General features: G+C 39.1%; 2 protein-coding genes across 3 annotated transcripts in view; one reads left to right on the top strand and one right to left on the bottom strand.

Annotated features, from left to right (window-relative positions):
- LOC144979815 (uncharacterized) overlaps positions 1-6,695 on the bottom strand; it is a 15,186-nt gene extending 8,491 nt beyond the window's left edge. The window contains exons 1-3 of the mRNA XM_078926948.1: positions 6,467-6,695; positions 3,379-3,535; positions 1-596 (exon numbers count right to left, since the gene is read on the bottom strand). The exon at positions 1-596 is cut by the window's left edge and continues 538 nt beyond it. Coding sequence (XP_078783074.1) covers positions 1-596; positions 3,379-3,530 — 748 coding nt within the window. The 5' untranslated portion in view covers positions 3,531-3,535; positions 6,467-6,695. The remainder of the gene's footprint in view (positions 597-3,378; positions 3,536-6,466) is intronic.
- Positions 6,696-9,094: 2,399 nt separating this feature from the next.
- LOC144979814 (glutathione S-transferase 1-like) lies at positions 9,095-18,534 on the top strand. 2 transcript variants are annotated; one of them, XM_078926945.1, is made up of 5 exons: positions 9,095-9,235; positions 11,593-11,857; positions 14,939-15,042; positions 16,850-17,048; positions 18,021-18,534. In XM_078926945.1, exons 2-5 carry the CDS (start codon positions 11,723-11,725, stop codon positions 18,420-18,422), a joined length of 840 nt encoding a protein of 279 aa, XP_078783071.1. In that variant the 5' UTR covers positions 9,095-9,235; positions 11,593-11,722; the 3' UTR covers positions 18,423-18,534. The 2 variants fall into 2 exon arrangements, with proteins under 2 accessions (XP_078783071.1, XP_078783073.1); XM_078926947.1 differs by lacking the exon at positions 9,095-9,235 and adding an exon at positions 10,679-10,786.
- Positions 18,535-19,137: the final 603 nt, after the last annotated feature.

Raw genomic sequence — 19,137 nt, 5'->3', positions numbered from 1 at the left:
GCCGATCAAAACATCTTTCTAAAACTGTGTCGATAAGACTTATAATCTCTTGTCTTCTCTCCGCTGTGTCTAAGTCTCGGAATCTTTCCAAGTCACCCCCTAAACCTCCACGGTCTTCCCTGCCGCCATCACTATCACCGCGACCACCGCGACCACCTCGACCACCACCGCCACCTCGACCACCACCACGACCGCCATTACCATTATCACTATCACCACGTCCACCACCACCACCGCCGCGACCACCACCACGACGGCCTCTGCCATCGCCATCTCTATCATCACCATCATCATCATCATCATCATCACGATCGTTTCGAAAGTATCTCAAAATACGTGAGATCATTCTTTTCACATCGCCGTCCACGTCAAAATCGGAGTTTCCCAGTATGTCCTTCACAAATCCCAAAGGTCCTTCTAAATCATCGTTATCATTATCACCATCCCCGAAATTGAAGTTAATTTCATTGTATTCTTCTATATTTATAATAGGATGAGATTCGTCCCTTCCTTCTCCTTCTCCTCTATTTCTTCCTCCAGATGTATCTGTGTTGTTCGACGATGTGCTGTCAGATGTGCTGTTAGATGTGCTATTACTGAAAACAAAAATAGAAATGAAAATCAGTTCAAATTCAATTCATAGGGAAGAAACGTGAGATGTCCAAAAAATAATGGCTCCTATTTCATTGGAAGTGTATACCCACTCTTTCGGGGAATGGAATACATACTATGTGTAATTCGTCTTCTGGTGTCACAGTGACCGTATCTTATTTCCAAGTCTAAATATATGCTGATCGTCAATAAATAACATCAAACATCCCAGCTGTTTTACGTTCCGTAATCATAAGAATCTCAGTCTGCTATTGAAATAGTAATGCCACTTTTTTTCGTAACCTATTCACTATTTATACTCCGAAGGACTGGGTACATGCACACTCCTATTGATTTCGGAACCAAAAGAGTAGAGGGTTTGACGTCAGGACTTTCCTTCCCTATTTAAATTATATTAAATTGAGCTTTTATATAGCGCAATATCCACTAAGCGTGCTCAAAGCGCATGACAATGGGTCTCTGGCCAACAGCAACATTTAACATGTAGGACGGGACATGACGCCTGTTAGGCGATATTACATTTCTTTTCCGGGCCGAGACAACGCTGTTAACAGCCAAGTACTCATTTTACACCTGAGTGCGGTGAGAGAATGTGAGTAAAGATCCTTCTCCAAGGACTCAACTATGCTATTTAAATCAACTATTTAAATTCAATATCGGCGGTCCCGATAGCTCAGTTGCTAGAGCACAAGAAAAGGGACCGAGATCGATCCCGGATGAAGTCGAGTTTTTTTTTGTTTTTTGTTTTTTCTTTGGGGGGGGGGGGGGGGGGGGATTCTGATCTCCCGCCCTGTCCATCCAGCAGTGATTGGGTAGCTGGGTTAGTATTCTGCGATAGATAGACTAGCGTCCTATCCAAAGGGTAGCAAGCAATTGCTATTGTCCGTTTCACGCTTTAGAAACCACCGGGATTAACTCCGGCTCGATGGGCATGGTGGCTCTGAAGGACTAGATACTTTTTTTTTTAATTCAAAGTCTATTTATTGTCGACATATATTAAAACAATTTGTAACCCGTCGACTCAAATCAGTATTATGTATGGGTGTGTCCGACGTGTACTTATTTGCAGGTCTGATAACCCAAATTGTTATTTGCTCATTGTTGTTATGAAAATACTCTCTCAAACTACCGCAGAATATGTCCTCCATAAAAGCATCATGTAAACTTAAAGACAAGTTACATCATTTTAACTATAAAGTCGATTTTTAGGACCTCAGCCATCATGACGCAATACTGATTACATCCGATTGGTCACATTTTTTAAATTAAAAAAAAAACAACAAAAAAACGTATTACATATAAATAAAACAAACTTTCCCAATGAATATTCTTTTGACAGATAGACTTGGTTTTCGACAGACACAATTACCTTTTGACTAATAGTAATTAGTTTTGGCCGTCAGAATCAGTGAGTGTTCGACAGACAGAATTACCTTTTGACTAATAGTAATTAGTTTTGGCCGTCAGAATCAGTGAGTAATCGACAGACAGAATTACCTTTTGACTAATAGAATTAGATCAGATTTTTAAAGTCAGAATCAGCTTTGGTCGGACACAAATACCTTGTGAAAGACAGAATTAGCTTTTGGTACATGTGAGATGTTATGATATAGTTTTTGACCAATTATTGAATATTTTGAATAGGAAATGGAACATATGGGATGTTAGAATACAGTTTTTTGACCAATTATTGAATATTTTGAATAGGAAATGGAACATATGGGATGTTATAATACAGTTTTTGACTAACTATTTAATTTTTTTATAGGAAATGGAACATATGGGATGTTAGAATACAGTTCTTGACCAATTATTGAATATTTCCTAACCTCCGAGATGGTCCTCCTAAGATCGGGCCCATTCCGCGGTCCGAAAATCCACTAAGAGTCAAAAACTGAAGGTATATCATATCTTATCGTCCTTATTTAAAAGTTTTTAAAAGTAGTCCTTCAGAACCATTCATTGTGCCCAAGAAGCCGGAATTTGTCACAGTATCTATAACGTTATACGGACAATAGCAATTGCTTGCTATCTTTTGGATATGATGTTAGCCAATCGCAAAGTATTTTCCGCCATTTCTGACAGAACTAACAACCCATTCACTTCTGGTTGGACAGGGGGGTCCGCAAAAATATTGACTGCACCCGTGATCGATCTTTGTCCCTTTTCGTGTGAAGCGAGTGCTCTATCAAATGAGCGAACGAGATTCCCATCTTATCTATAAGACAGATCATTATTTGGTGCGGCTATGTGGTCTAGTGGTATGACACTCGCTTTCGGATCGGAAGGTCCTGGGTTCGAACCTCGCGTTCGGCGCATAGTTGAGTCGTTGGAGAAGGCTCTTTACTCATATTCTCTCACCGTACTCGGGTGTAAAACGAGTACCTGGCCCTTAACAGCGTTGTCTTTGTCCAAACAAAAATTTGTAATATCGCCTAACAGGCGTCATGTCCCGTTCTAAATGTTACGTGTTGCTGTTGGCCAGGGACCCCTTGTAAAGCGCTTTGAGCACGTTTAGTGGATATTGCTCTATATAAAGGAGGGCGAGGAGGAGAAGGAGAAGGAGAAGGAGGAAGAGAAGGAGAGGAAGAAGGAGGAGGAGGGGAAGCAAAAGGAGAAAGAGGAGGAGAAGGAAGAGTAGGATGAGGAGGGGGAGGAGGAGAAAGGGAGGGGACGGAGAATGAAGAGAAGCAGAAGTAAGAGAAGAAGGAGGGAGGGGAATAAGATGAAGAGGAGGACGAAAGAGAAGATGTGGATAATACTTACGACGATGGGGCTGGTGGCGCTAGTGGGACTGGTGGCGCTGGTGGCCCTGGTGGTGGCCCTGGTGGCGCTGGTGGCGCTGGCATGGACCAAGTATATTGACAAAGGTCAAGGACGATCACAGTCAAGAATACGGAAAATACCACCAGCTTCATTGTGTCTGTGACAAAAAAAAAAATAAAAATATCATATCAATAGGGTTGCAACTGTCGTGACGTCACTTCCCTCGTAATGACGCATAGTAACTGGTCCTAAACTATCGGAACAATGGCAGACGCCATTATCTCCACAAGTTCTTGAATGTAGCTCGAAGATCGGGAATTTAGTAAGTTGAAAGAAAATAGGGAAATTTTGTATTCGATTCTGGCTCGAACAGCTTTCAACCCCCCCCCCCCCCCCCCCCTGCCCCCCTTCCCGTAAAATGACGCAAAATATTTTCTATTTCAACAATATTAAACTAGGCCTATAATTGAGTTCGGATGCCAGACCTTCATATAAGTATACGTCGTGTGTGATGATTCCGAATTTTGAATTTTAAATGATAATGGTTAAATAACATATAAATCTCAGACTTTACTAGTTTTGTGAATTATATTCATTCTTTGTAATGGTGAGTTGAAGGAGTATCAAAGTTTATCAGTAAGGCCGTAAGTCAATCTAAAGCATTTGCTTTTTCCTGACATTTTTTCCTCTCCGCCTCCCCATTTAGTCAGGTGTAAATTGAGTACTTGGACGTTAACAGTGGTATCTCTGGCGGAAAACATGTAAAATCACCTTGCAGGATTCATGGCGCGTCCTATGTGTTAAGTGTTGTTGTTGGCTTGGGACTTTTTGTAAAACACGTTGAGCACTTTAATTGAAGATTGAGCTTTTTAAATTTTAAAAGAAGATTTAAGTATAACTATTCCTTTGGAGGAGCAGTGAAACAGATGGAGCCGGATTTTATCTTATGTCACATAGCATTAAACGCACATTAGCATATGCTTGTTACATTTTGGACAATATGGCTGATACCTGTTCTGTCGTACTCTGGAAAAACACATATTTAAAAATTCGGCCAGAAAACTCGTCCTTCAAATATCGAGCGATTTAAATGACTCTCATCTTGGCAAAATCTCTCAAACCCGCGGGACATCCAAAGGAAAATAAAACTCCTTTTATTCATTCTCAAGATATTTTTTAAGGTCTTTCTCGATAAAAGACCAAATTGGCACATATTATGTCAGCCGCAGTGCAGCGCGTCAATGTTAACAAAAGGCGCTAAGCTTCTTGTTCAATTATAAAATTTGACGGCAATAGCTGGGATCGAACCTGGGTCTTTCGTGTGGAATTGCAATACTTCATCCATTATGATGGATCGAACCTGGGTCTTTCGTGTGGAATTGCAATACTTCATCCATTATGATGGATCGAACCTGGGTCTTTCGTGTGGAATTGCAATACTTCATCCATTATGATGGATCGAACCTGGGTCTTTCGTGTGGGATTGCAATACTTCATCCATTATGATGGATCGAACCTGGGTCTTTCGTGTGGAATTGCAATACTTCATCCATTATGATGGATCGAACCTGGGTCTTTCGTGTGGAATTGCAATACTTCATCCATTATGATGGATCGAACCTGGGTCTTTCGTGTGGAATTGCAATACTTCATCCATTATGATGGATCGAACCTGGGTCTTTCGTGTGGAATTGGAATACTTCATCCATTATGATGACGCCTTAAAACAGGCGCCATGTTCCGTTCTACATGTTACATGTTGCTGTTGGCCAGGGATCCTTTGTTAAGCGCTTTGAGCACGTTTAGTGGATATTGCGCTATAGGGAATTCGATTCGCGGAAGAGTAGCGTCCCTTGATTGGACATCACTGGGGGAGGAGTTATTTGTAAACAAACCAACTACAAGCCAAGCGCTCCAAATACAAAATTTATTATTCATATTTCTGTACAAAAATGCATATCATAATCAACGTTATGCATTTTTGTACAGAAATATGAATAATAAATTTTGTATTTGGAGCGCTTGGCTTGTAGTTGGTTTGTTTACAAATAACTTCTCCCCCAGTGACGTCCAATCAAGGGACGCTACTCTTCCGCTAATCTAATTCCCTATATTAAAGCTCAATTTTTTAAATTTATTTTAAAAAATAATTTTTATGATAAACAGCTGATAAAGTGTATGAAATAGTGTCTGACGAAGCAGAAGGAAAAATACAAGACAAAATATCATCCCCCTCAAAATATCAGCCTGCCTCGTAGTTTCATACACACCTTTTTAGATCTTTACCTTACACCATCATTGTTTTATACACACCTTTTTAGATCTTTACCTTACACCATCATTGTCTGCCTCCTAATTTATCAATCTATCCCTCATCTAGACGATGCGCCAAAAATACAACTTAATCCGGCGGTCATAACTGTATAAAGTTTTATTTCATTAAAAATTTGCAAACTTTTCCTTCAATTTTGATTGAATTTACTTATGCAAGAAATATTTCCTTTCAAAATATTACAGTGAAAATTGAAACCAGTAGCAGTTGTAGGCTGAGAATATCGGATCGCTGCTTTTGTAGAGGAAACATCTTTATGGGACCAAATGCTCTCAATAGAAATTCATTTCCGTCCGATCCAGCAGCACCAGATGAGAAAGATATTTGTTACAGTGAATGATATAATCAGTCGGATGGTGAAAATGTTTGAACTGAGATATTGCCAAGTTTAGTTAGAAGGTCAATTTTTATCCAAAATGAGTTATTGTCAAAAATGATTAAATCAACCCTGTTTGTACATCTTTGGGAAATATCAAAGCTTGATTTCTCTTCTAAATATTTTTACAGCTAATCAAGTTGAAAAAGTATGAAATTTGAGATAAGTTGCTGGATGCCTTTCCCATACATCTGACCATAACTTCATGAAAAATCACCCGATTTACTTCAAATAAAGATTTAAAATGCTCTGGGGAGCAAATTCTTTCAGAAAATGCCAAACAATGCAAATCGAAAAATTTTCACCATCCGATTGATTATGTCATGAACTGACACATTTAAGAAAAACATCAAAAGATATTGTATATATAGTCTACATACCTCTATTCGGCTTCGGCTTACAGCCGGAAAAGTTTTACAAATCGTGTGTCTAAACTCCTATCGAAATTGGTACAAGTCCTAAAGCCGTGGCATGTATTGGTGGTATCTAACGGTGGACAAACTGACTTGTCCGCTCTGTGGAGTGTATCTTCTAAGGAGTCCTATCCAACTGACGGCTGTAGTCTTTGGCCTTACTTATGTCATTGTATATGTCACCTATGATGGGTGTGGCCTTTACCGTAGGGGTGGAGAACATTGACGTGGAGTATTATACGAACCGCATTACCGGGAAATGTCCATCTGCATTCAGCCGTTTCTATAGACAGTATGCGCTTGGCTAAGAAGTTCACAACATTGTCATCCGGAAGTATAACGGACCAACACACAAAACTGTGTGTAACCATGATCGTTTATAACCAGTTTAATACATTTTAGTGAGAATTACTCACAAACGCGGATGGCATAGACAATAACAAAGAACCGAGTGACGTCAACTTCGAACTATCTGTTTCATTGCGATTATTGAAGTTAAAAAAACCTTGAGATATTAAAATGTGCTCAAAGCGCTTTATAATGGCTCCCTAGCCACCAGCAACACTTAACATAGAACGAGACATTACGCCAGTTATGCAATATTACATTTTACAGACAGAGACAACGCTGTTAACGATCAGGTACTCATTTTACATCTGAGTACGGTGTGAGAATGTGAGTAAAGATCTTTTTCCAAGGATTCACTAATATACTATATTGAGTTAAGCCGCTCAGATTGCGGCTCAAACCCAGGACCTTACGATCCGAAGTCGAATGTCTTACCAATAGACCACATAGCCTCAAGTAAGGTATTTGAATTTTTTAACTATAATTTCAGATTATTTTGTGTCCCATTAACTGTCATGAGGACATGAGGCTATTGATCAGCATTGAGTTCACGCAGTTAACTATCGTACTCTGGAGAATCTCATATTTCGAAATTTGGCCAGAAAACTCGTTCTTCAAATATATATGTCTAAACTAGATATAGATAGTATACGCTTGGCTAAGAAGCTCATAACATTGCCATCCGAAAGTATAGCGGATCAACACACAAAACTGTGTGTAACCATGAACGTTTATAGTCAGGTTAATATAGTTTAGTGAGAATTGCTCACAAACGCGGATGGCAAAAAACAATAACAAAAACCTGTGTGACGTCATCTTCGAACTATCTATAGATACTGTAAAAACATTTAAATCCGTGTCTAGTAAGCGTACCCATTTTAAATGTTTTGTTTATTTCCTTTACTTTTGGGAGAGCAAAACACTCCATTTTCCCCTTTTGCAAAGTTGTGTTATTAGCCATTTCCATAGTTCGCGGTTTATCTCTTTAAAAATACAGCGACACCGTTGAGGTCATTTTTTCACTTTAAATACATAGTGACCAAGGTGGGAAGTACGTCACCAACAAGTTTGAACAGATCCAAGCACACTACTTTGTTTTGTTTTGTTTAGTTTTTCTCTTTATTTTTTTTTTTGTTGGGGGGGGGGGGGGGGGGGGGTTCGCGTGGAAAGTAGTGATAATGTTACCATGTTACTCTTTTAATCATGGTAGAAAGAAAAAAAATATCAACGGAGTTGTTAGCCATATACAATAGGTATCATAATAATATGTTCCCCACGGGCATAGAGGGCGTTTGGCAACCATTAACCGTTGTTGTATATCAAATGGTCAAAGACAACACCCACCCAAATCTACCCTTTTCTCGCAAAACATTTAGATAGACAATGTATATTAGCATAATATTGAGTATGAGTTTCGTTACATTTGACTTAGTAGTTTTGGAGACATTCGCGATAAACCTATGTGTCAAATATTTTGCTATCCGATGTAAATATCGCGTTCTAGAAAACAAAAAATGAAAAAAGCATAGACGCCTATATTCGACCGACTATAAATGATGCAACTCTGAATTTTTTTTTCCACAATTCGCTTCAACAGTCGTAACGTCACTTCCCTCGTAATGACGCATGGTAACTTAGTAACTGGCTCTAAACTATCGGAACAATGGCGGACGCCCTTATGAAATATTTCTCCGACGAGCATAAAAGCGTATCCAGAGGGGGAAAAAAATAATATAAATCTGATCATGTTTTGACTTTTACACATTCTGATCACAAGACATGAAAATTTCTAGCCAGCATGAAGAATTAAAAGTACAGATTTTCTTTGTTTAGAACCGCGATGGCCGCCGTTGCTGGGCGACGTGACATCAGACTATTGAACCCAATTGAACCCATTTATTGAAATTTATGTACACATTTTTTCAAGAACTAGTACCACAATGATTGTTTCATCAAACGCACCACATATTTCGATAAAGATCTGAACAAGTGTGTATGAAAGCTGCCAGACAAAGCAAGAAAGAAAAATACAAGAAAAAAAACCATCCCAAAAAATCAGTTTACCTGGACTGGAGATCGAACCTCAGACCTTCTGATTATCGGTTAGACGTGCAGTGCAACCATTACACCAGAGAGGCTCCCGATAGTTGGGACAATTTTGATACCTATATTTTTCACAAGGGTACGCGTTTTACGCTGTGAACCCTCGGTTGCATCAAACAAAACATACATTGAACACGAGAGGACGAGGACGAAGACAGTTCCCATATTGATTAGTTAGGACGGAATTCTCAAATGTTGATGTCATCTGTAGATCTTCCATTTTGCTTTATGACCATGCATAGTCTTTTTCCCCGTGTTCCAAATGATGTTTTAATGCCTTGAATAGTGAGTCAATACTCTTCAACAGTCGTAACGTCACTTTCTTCCTAATGACGCATGGTAACTTAGTAACACTGGCTCTAAACTTTCGGAACAATGGCGGACGCCCGTATGAAATATTTCTCCGGCGAGCATAAAAGCGTATCCAGAGAAAAAAAAACCATAAATTTGATCATGTTTTGACTTTAACACATTCTGATCACAAGACATATGAAAAGTTCTAGCCAGCATGAAGAATAAAATGTAATGATTTTCTTTGTTTAGAACCAAGATGGCCGCCGTTGCCGTGACATCAGACTATTGAATCCAATTCCATTTGAATTGACTTTATTAACTCTGACTCTGTGTAAATCTTCAAAAGTGTGTGTCTTCTATCCCCAAAAATATGTCGAAACTACACCGAAGTTTAATATTATTTCCCCCTGCAGACTTCCTGATTACCGGTCAGACATGCTACCATTAAAACGACATGCACTTATTTGTAGGTCTGGTAACCAAACTCATTATGGGCTCATTTTTGTAATGGAAATCTCAAATAAAAAATGACGCAAAATATTGTCCATTACAACAATGTTAAACTAGGCTCATAATTGCGTTCGGATGTCAAACCTGCATATTTGGCACGTCGCATGATGCTAGAGAGGTAACCTGATAGTGAGGACAAGTTAATGCCTACATTCTTCACAAGGGTACGCGCGTTTCTGAACCCCTCGCTTGTAAAAACAAGATCAGATCTTTTAGAATTTGCCTACAGGGGCATCAATTTGTGCACACTTAAATTGTAAAATATTTACCGAGGATACAAAATTGCATTATCGTGATAATAGCGTAAACAAGTGTGTATGAAAAGGTGCCAGACTAAGAAAGAGATAAAAATAATAGAAGGATATCATTCCAAAAAATCAGTCTACCTCGACTGGGGATCGAACCTTGGCCCTCCTGATTACCAGTTTAACGTGCTACCATTCCAACCACAGACGACTTACACTTATTGGAATCTCAAAATATGACACAATATATTGTCCATTACAACAATGTTAAACTAGGCCCATTAATGCTTTAGGATATTAGACCTGCATATAGATAGGTATACGTTGACCATAGAAGTTTCCGATAAAGAATTGAACAAGTGTGTATGAAAGGTGCCAGACAAAGCTTGGAAAGTCTTCCAAGATTTTTCTACAGAGAAGACCTACAAATTATCTCTAGCTCTGTCGTCTATCTGGGATTTAGTAATGTATTTATGTCTTTATTATTTTTTGTTGTTGTTGACTGAAGAAGGGGTTTGAGCCCGAAACTTTCCGTGTTTGGTATTTTGTTCTTTTTTTAAGCTGTTATATTCACTTTTGTTCAATACTTTTTAATTACAATCCACTGCTTCTAGCTGGCTAGTATCACTTTAATTTGATATTTACGTGTTTTACGGTGTGGATCCATTTGATATGTTCGTGTTAATGAACGGAAGACTTGATTTATTTGCTAGAGTCAGTGATCATAAAAACTACTAGATAGTGTCAAGATTCTTTTTCTTAGTCTTGGGAATCTAATTTAGTGCAGGTAATCATATGGACCGACGTGTACATACATGCAGGTCTAACATCCGAATCCGCTTAAGGGCCTAGTTTAGCATTTTGTAATAAACACTATTTTGCGTAATATTTTTTTTTTTAAATACTCATAGAAAGAGCTGCGGAACTCTGGAAAAACTCATATTTAAAAATTTGGCCAGAAAACTCGTCCTTCAAATATCGATCGATTCAAATGACCCTCATCTTGGCAAAAACTCTCAAACCTGGGACTTCGCGAAGTCCCAGGTTTGAGAGTTTTTGCCAAAATCTATTCTCCTTATTGAGACCCCGCACTTGTATTTAGATAAGACTTTCAGGTGAAAGTTGAAGTTGTCCCCTTTTTCTTAATTTTTCTTGGGTGCTTTTGACTGTAAGTCTAGAAATTTTTAATATCTCATTTTCTTAACTTCAACAGCTGCTGATATGACCTCACTGTATCACAAGCACCGTAAAAAAAACCGCATTAAAAACAAAACAAAAAGACATCATTTTATGTGAAATCGGGGGTTTGATAGCTCAGTTGGTAGAGCACTCGCTTCACACGCAAAAGGACCAAGGTCGATCCCGGGTGCACTCGAGATTTGTTCTGACCCCTTGTCCACCCAGCAGTGAATGGGTAGCTGAGTCAGTTAGATTTGACGGAAAATACTTTGCGATAGACTAGCGTCCTGCCCAAAGGATAGCAAGCAATTGCTATTGTCCGTTTCATGCTATAGAAACCGGGATAAACTCCGCCCGGCTCCATAGACCCAAGGGCTCTGAAGGACTTCTTTTTAATGTGAAATCTTTTCACAGACAACTACGCTGTGTCGAATCGGATGATAAACAATGGACATTGGAAAATAAACAGGAGAAGAAGTGAGTACCAATAACGCCCACCAACCAAATTGCCTACTTACTGTCCACTGCTGTCGTCCACTACACCATGTCCAAGCTCCAGGGTCACCTTCCACCCATCTTCAGGAAGAAAGTGAGCGACCCCTCTCCCGCCCGCAGGCCTCCGCTGTCCGCGCAATATCAATGGACGAGGAAAGAGATACGAAAGGACCGTCTTTTCCAGGCATGTCAATGTCAATTGTTAGGCAGTTCGTTCGTTTGTTTGTTTGTTTCATGGTTGTTGTGTTTGTTGGGTTTCGTCAGTTTGTTACGTTGTTGCTCTTTTTTTTTTTTAATGTTTTTTGTTTTTGTTTGTTTTTGTTTTTTTTTGTTGTTTTTTTTTTGTGCGTTTGTTTATTTGTGTGTTAGTCCGTGTGTTGGTTTTGTCGATTTGTTAAGTTGTTGTTTTATTGTTTTTGTTTTTGTTTTTGTTTTTTAGTTTGTTCATGTATGTGTTAGTCTAGTTCGGTTTGTTAGGATGTTTCTTTTTTTTTTTTTTTTTTGGCGCGCGTTTGTTCAATTGTGTGTCAGTCTGTAAATTGGTTGTGTCGGTTTGTTGCGATGTGTGTTTTTTTTTTTTTTTTTTTTTTTTTTTTTTTTTGTTGGGTTTTTTTTTTTTCGTGTGTTTGATCATTTGTGTGTCAGGCAGCGTGTTCGTCAAGTATTTTGGATGGTTAGGTGGAGATTTAAGCGACTCGTGCGACTCTCTCTCTCTCTTTCCCTCTCTCTCTCTCTCTCTCTCTCTCTCTCTCTCTCTCTCTCTCTCTCTCTCTCTCTCTCTCTCTCTCTATCCATCTATCTATCTATCTCTTTCTATCTTTCTCTCTTATCTATATATTCTGAGCATTCCCTCCATCTATCTATCTATCTATCTATCTATCTATCTATCTATCTATCTATCTATCTATCTATCTATCTATCTATCTATCTATCTATCTATCTACCTATCTATCAATCTGTTTATGTTTCTGCCAATCTATGTATTTATATCTCTGTCTGTTAATCTACCTACCAAGCTACCCGTCTATAGCATATATATATATAGGGGGGGGGGTAGACATAATTTTCGTAAAGTTAGTCGTAAAAATACACCTCGACTAAGTTATTTTGGAAAAGAATTCGATTTTGGCACCTCTCTGGGTTGAATGATAAAAATTAACAAAAAAAAAAAAAAAAAAAAAAAAAAACACTGCAAATCTAGCACCAAAATAATCGCAGTAAAAACTTTTTTTTAAAGTACCGAAAAGTGGGGACAAAATTGATTTCGGCCTCAATTATTATGATTGATTAAGAAACTATTTCAGTACCATTTTACAGCAAGACTTAGTTTATTCAAATCATTTTTCACACTGGGAAAATCAAGTAAACTGTAGCCCCGTTTTTCCTTAGTCAAACCACGTTAACTCACTCAATCCTAGATAGAGATTTTTGCTACTTTTCAAAATTGATTTTAAAAGATGTATTAAAATTTGAGCATGCACATAGTTTTATTCAACTATCATTAACATGTAAAAACTAAAAACATTAGCTTTGATACTATACGCCTATAAAATTTGTCTCAGAATATTGTAATAAATAGGCATGGGGTAAAAGTATCCCCGGGTAAACTACGGATATAGTCGGTGTTAGGGTTGAGTGAGTTAAGGGATAATTTTCTAAAAATAGAACGTATTCCATGGACGCCACAAAGTCCTTCGTTTACAATAATATCACAACGTATGTATATTATCAGTTCTGTCAATCTCTTTATCGATCTCCACCCGCCACAGATAAATTATCCGAGGGCCCGTTAATGTTGCGGCTATGTAGTTGTAGTCTTGTGGTTTAACACTCGTTTTCGGATCGAAAGGTCTTGGGTTCGAGCCTTGCTCGGGGCATAGTTGAGTCCTTGGAAAAGGCTCTTTACTCACATTCTCTCACCGTACTCATGTGTGTAAAATGAGTACTTGGCCGTTAACAGCGTTGTCTCTGTCCGAAAAAAAATTGTAATATCGCCTAATATGCGTCATGTCTTACATGTTAAGTGTTGTTGTTGTTGTTTGCCAGAGACCCATTGTAAAGCCCGTTGAGCATGTTTAGTGGATATTGCACTATATATAAAAGCTCAAGTTACCTTCCAGACACACACAAGACAAAAGCAACAGCAGTGACAATCATAACAACAAGAAAAAAAAAATAAAGAAAAGAAAAGAAAAAAGAAAAATGAGCGGCGATGCATTCGGTAGTCACGGCTAACCATAGCTCTCCCCTGAAGGCGGGCAGGGAAACTCCCCGCTTGTAACAGTAATAGTAATAGCCCATTAGAGTGAACCGTCCCTTTGGGGCTAGGTGTACCCCTGGCCTGATAAACATCGCGGATAACTGATATCTGCTGCTGATCTTCAGACGGTGATGTCGTATCGACGTATTGGTGGTTGTGTTAGTGTGTGTGGTAGTGCTGGTTGTAGTTGTCATGTTGTTGTTGTTGTTGTTGTGTGTGTGTGTGTGTGGTAGTTGTGGTTGTAGGTGTAATGTTGTTGTTGTTATTGCTGTTGTTATTGTTCTTGTTGTTGTTGCTGTTGTTGTTGTTGTGGGTGGTGGTTGTGGTGGTGGTGGTGTTGATGTTGTTGTTGTTGGATTTTGGTGGTGATGGTTCTGGTGGTGTTTGCTGTTGTGAAGTTGTTATTTTTTAAATTTTGTTGTTGTTGTTGTTGTTAATGTTGTTGTTGTTGTTGTGGGTGGTTGTTGTGGTGGTGGTGGTGTTGATGTTGTTGTTGTTGTTGGATTTTGGTGGTGATGGTTCTGGTGGTGTTTGCTGTTGTGAAGTTGTTATTTTTTAAATTTTGTTGTTGTTGTTGTTGTTGGTGTTAGTGGTAGTGTTGGTCGTGGTGGTGATTATAGTGGTGATGATAAAGATGTGGATGGTGGCAATGGTAGTGATGGAGAAAATATATCATAATTTTTAGATTCGTTTCCGAGAGGTCGTGATTGAATTGTTTCTTCCAATAACTAGTGAAATTTTATAATGATTGGTTAATTAATAAGAAAATAAAATTGATTTAAGATGTGTATACAACTTGATGATCATGATAAATATATATATATTGAATCGCATTTGATACAAATATGGTACGGATAGTGCTCGACATGTAGCAATGGAGCGAATTATTATTTTAATATTTACCACAATGTTGGAGTCAGTCTACATCGATGTTTCAGGCCTAATCAGCCATCGTCAGGACTGTGTGTTACATGAGTTTGGTTTGTTGTCTGTTGTATATTCCAGCGTCGGCTATTCCTGGGAACCACCCACTTCAAGCTTGTTGCCAGAAGGTCCGAGGGAGGCCCGGCTGAGCTACTGAGGATGATATTCTGTTACGGAAATATCCGGTATGCCGAGAACTACCGTTATACATGTTGAAATTATTTTTTTTAATTGAGATGTTTTTATAGCGCAATATGCACTAAATGTGCTTAAAGCGCTTTACAAGGGGTTCCATGCCAACAGCAACATTTAACATTTAGGACGGGATATGACGCCTGTTAGGCAATGATACATTTTTTTTGGACAGAGATAACTCTGTTAACGGCCAGGTACTCATTCACACCTGAGTACGGTGAGAGAATGTGAGTAGAAAGCCTTCTCCAAGGACTCAACTATGCGCCGAGCGAGGCTCGAACCCAGGACCTTCCTATCCGAAAAGGAGTGTCATACCACAAGATCACATAAAATTAAAATATTTTTTTAAAAAATTGAGCTTTACATGGCGCAATATCCACTAAATGTGCTCAAAGCTCTTTACAAGGGATCCCTGGTCAACAGCAACATTTAACATGTAGGACGGGACATAGCCGTACATATATGACCAATTATCTAAAAGCGGTATTATATTACTTTATGCTGAGTTGGAACTAATGGTAACTCCCATAGTAGGACGGGAGGTCACTTGCAGTGTATTTGTCTTGGAATGAGATTACCTACTCGATTTTGCCCGGTCCTGGTCGGGGCAGGGAGGCACTTATCGTGTCTTCTATCCCCCTGTATGTGTTTTCCAACAGATGCTTTCTATCTTTGTCTTGTAATGAGATTATTTGGTTTTGTCCTGACCCTGGCCAGATACCCTAACTGGGAGGGAAACAGTCAAAGGTATAGTATAGTTAAGAGTTTTGGGAGATGATATTTTTTGTCTTGTAAATCTTCTCTCTGTTATGCACTGTATTATCTTTTATTTACATGTTTTCTATGATTAGACCATTTGAGTATATTCCTCTTAAGGGGGACCTGTGCTTGTCTTTGGATGAGACATTTAGGTGATCTCAAACTAAGTACTTTGTTGGTGTGCTTTTGAAATCTACATCTGTTTCCTATTTGAACCAATTCCCATTTGTCTCATCTTTTCTTGGGTGCTTTAATTGTAAGTGTAGGACTTTTTACTATCCCAAGTTCTTCCTTTTTACAGGCGCTGATATAACCTTAAGGTGTCGCAAGCGCCGTAAAACACCCTTAAAAACAAACAATGTACCCTCCATAGCGGAATCTTTGTGACTGGATTAGACTTCAATGTGATGTCAAAATAGGCACATCAGTTGTTAGATCAAGATCATGGAATCTTCTGTTCACCATTTAATCCAGTCCCTTTGTCTTCCTTTTCCCTCATAATATCAACACATTTCCTCTTTCATGTTACTTTTTATGGCGCTGAAATGACTTAACACTAACAGTGTAGCAAGCGCTGTAAAACCCTTAAAAAAACAAACGAACTTGAGTTGAGTTTGTTTGATTGTTTTGATTTTTTTTTTTTTTTTTTTGTTTTTTTTTTTTGGGGGGGGGGGGGGGGGGGGGTTTGGGTATATTATAGCGCAAAATCCACTAAACGTGCCCAAAGCGCTTTACAAAGGGTCCCTGACCACTTAACATGTAAAATAAAACATGACGATATAACATTATTGTTTTCCGACAGAGACAACGCTGTTAACGGTCCGTTAGTCATCTGGCTACGGTGAGAGAATGTGAGTAAAAAGCCTTTTCCAAGGACTCAACTATGCACCACTCGGAGCGCGACTCAAACCCAGGACCTTCTGATCCGAAAGCGAGTTTCATACCACAATAATCAGTTTCACCCCGATGTAAAACCGTAATATTTTAACATTTCTGCATTCATGTTTTTCAATTTCATAACATTTTCATTAAAACCAGCTACGAAAGCCAGATTTTGGGCAACATCGACTGGAAGTCGCTGATCACGAAAACTCCACACGGGAACCTCCCTGTCCTCTGGGTCGACCACAACGTGTACGGCGAACCGAATTCTATCGCTAGGCATCTCGCCAGTCACCTTGGACTGTTGGGACGGAGTGAGTCGGAGAGGCTTGTCGTGGAAGCTGTATTAGCACAGGTAAGGAGGTAATTATTTATTAACAGCCAATAGACCCATGGAATCGGGAGATTATCCCGGTTTCTATAGCGTTGCGGTTGCTCGTTACCTTTTGAATTGGAGGCTAGTCTTTTGCGTAAACCCCCCCCCCCCCCCCCCACCTCAAAGTGACAATTTGCATAGCGCAATATCCACTGGACGTGCTCAAAACTCTTTGCAAGCCGGGGTCTCAAGCCAACAGCAACACTTAACACATAGGACGAGATATAACGCCTTTCTTAAAGGCGATATTACAAATTATGTCGACAAAGACGACGCTACTAACGGTCAGGTACTCGTTTTACATCAGAATGCAGTGAGTGAATTTGAGTTTCTTCTTCTTGATCTTATTATTATTATTGTACGCATTGAAGTTATTACGATTGTTGTATTTTTGTGTGGTGTATCAGTTTATTTTTTGGTTCCTTTTATCTTTTTTTTTTTTCCAATTTCATGTAAGTAGGCATCAAATTGTTGATTTATTGGCGAGAGCCTAAGATTGAATAAACTTTGAAACTTTAGTAAAGAGTCTTTTCCAAGGACTCGACTTTTCACAGCTCAGAACGGGATTCGAAACAAGGATGGACCGGTCCGAAGGCGAGAAACGAACCACAAGACCACAGAGCCTTAAAATGCGACAAGGTAGGTAGGTACCTTCCATCAGATCTTTTGGGAAATCAACGATCTAATTCACTCTAAGTCTAAGGATCGCGCAATGATAAGCAAGTTTTTTATTTTTGTTTTTTTAAATTAGACCTCGAGATTCGCAAGTTTGTTTATTGTAGGGGGTTTTGTGAGTGTGTGAGTGTGTGTGTGTGTGTGTGTGTGTGTGTGTTTGTTTGTTTTTGTTTGTTGATTTTGCCAAGATGAGTTGTTAACTATTTTTTTTTTTTGTTTTACTATTTTTATTTGTTTATTTTAAAAAATAAAATATAACAAACATTTGCATTGTAGGTGGAAGAAATCCGTGACTCTGACTTTATCCAACTGGCCTACGAAGAAATCTCCGAGCAACGGATTGACGACAACGCGGAGCTCCTCCTGGAAGTGATGGTGCCGAGGAACTTCCGATTCTGGGACAACCACATCCAGGAATCTCCAGGCCCTTACGTCACAGGGTCGGGGATATCCGTGGCGGACATGGCCATCTACGACTTCCTCCAGCAGCATTTGGAATACCTGCCCCTGAGGCAGGAGCTGCGGAAATACCCCCGGTTGGAAGGTCTGTGCGAGAGGGTGCAGAACCACCCGGCGTTGGCATCTCATTTCTTCAAGGTTGGCGGGATCAAGTTTGCTGGAAGCGTCATCAGAGGACTGAGTTCTACCGGAAGCAGATCGTTGCAATTCTTAGAATGATGAGGAGGAGAAGGTGGAGAAAGATGATGATGATGACGACGATGATTTCTTAGTAATCATTGAATAATGCTTTGAATGCATTGAATAAAACATTTATTCAACGTTTACAGAATATTTGTGCAGTTAAAATCTGGTGTTAAAGACAGCTGATTAGCGATTAAAAATACTCTTTTGACGCCCATGAATATTATAAATCCACCTGTTTTCTTTTTTGGGTCAAATTGTCATTCAGGCACATGAAAATGCAATTGGTGAATCGAAGTTACTACAACTACTGTCATGCATTCAAAACTTAATCTTAGTGGGAGTTAAAACAACCAAAATAATTTCACTCAGTTTGAGGTCACCTTAAGTCTCACCCATACACCAGCACAAGATCCCACTAAGAGGAATACTCTCAAATGTTTACAAATCATATGCTAAAAAAAAAATAATAATAATAACAGTACATAACAGACAGATGATTTACAAGGGAAAACATATCATCTCTCAAAAACTATAACTATACATTCGACTGTTTCCTTCCCAGCCAGGGTCAGGACAAAACTAAGTAATCTCATTCCAATTCCAAGACAAAGACAGAAACAATTGGAAAACAGATACCGGAGGATAGAAGCCACAGTAAGTACCTCCCTGCCCACTATGGGAGGTCACCCAGATCTTGCATTATCAAGAAACCAGTCAAACACGATTCCTGTGGCTAAGATTGTTACAT

Source organism: Berghia stephanieae, chromosome 9, assembly GCF_034508935.2.
Source record: "Berghia stephanieae isolate SIO BIC M18660-M18661 chromosome 9, UCSD_Bste_1.3, whole genome shotgun sequence".
Classification (NCBI taxonomy): Eukaryota; Metazoa; Mollusca; class Gastropoda; order Nudibranchia; family Aeolidiidae; genus Berghia; species Berghia stephanieae.
The sequence above is the reverse complement of the archived record's forward strand: the minus strand, read 5'-3'. Positions and strand labels throughout refer to the sequence as shown.

What these genes read in the sequence shown, in the direction of transcription:
- LOC144979814 (XM_078926945.1), top strand. Translation starts at nt 11,723, where the DNA reads ATGTCCAAGCTCCAGGGTCACCTTCCACCCATCTTCAGGAAGAAAGTG. An exon ending in GAAAGGACCGTCTTTTCCAG is followed by an intron (nt 11,858 to 14,938) that starts GCATGTCAATGT and finishes TGTATATTCCAG; the next exon opens with CGTCGGCTATTCCTGGGAAC. An exon ending in TGGAAGCTGTATTAGCACAG is followed by an intron (nt 17,049 to 18,020) that starts GTAAGGAGGTAA and finishes TTTGCATTGTAG; the next exon opens with GTGGAAGAAATCCGTGACTC.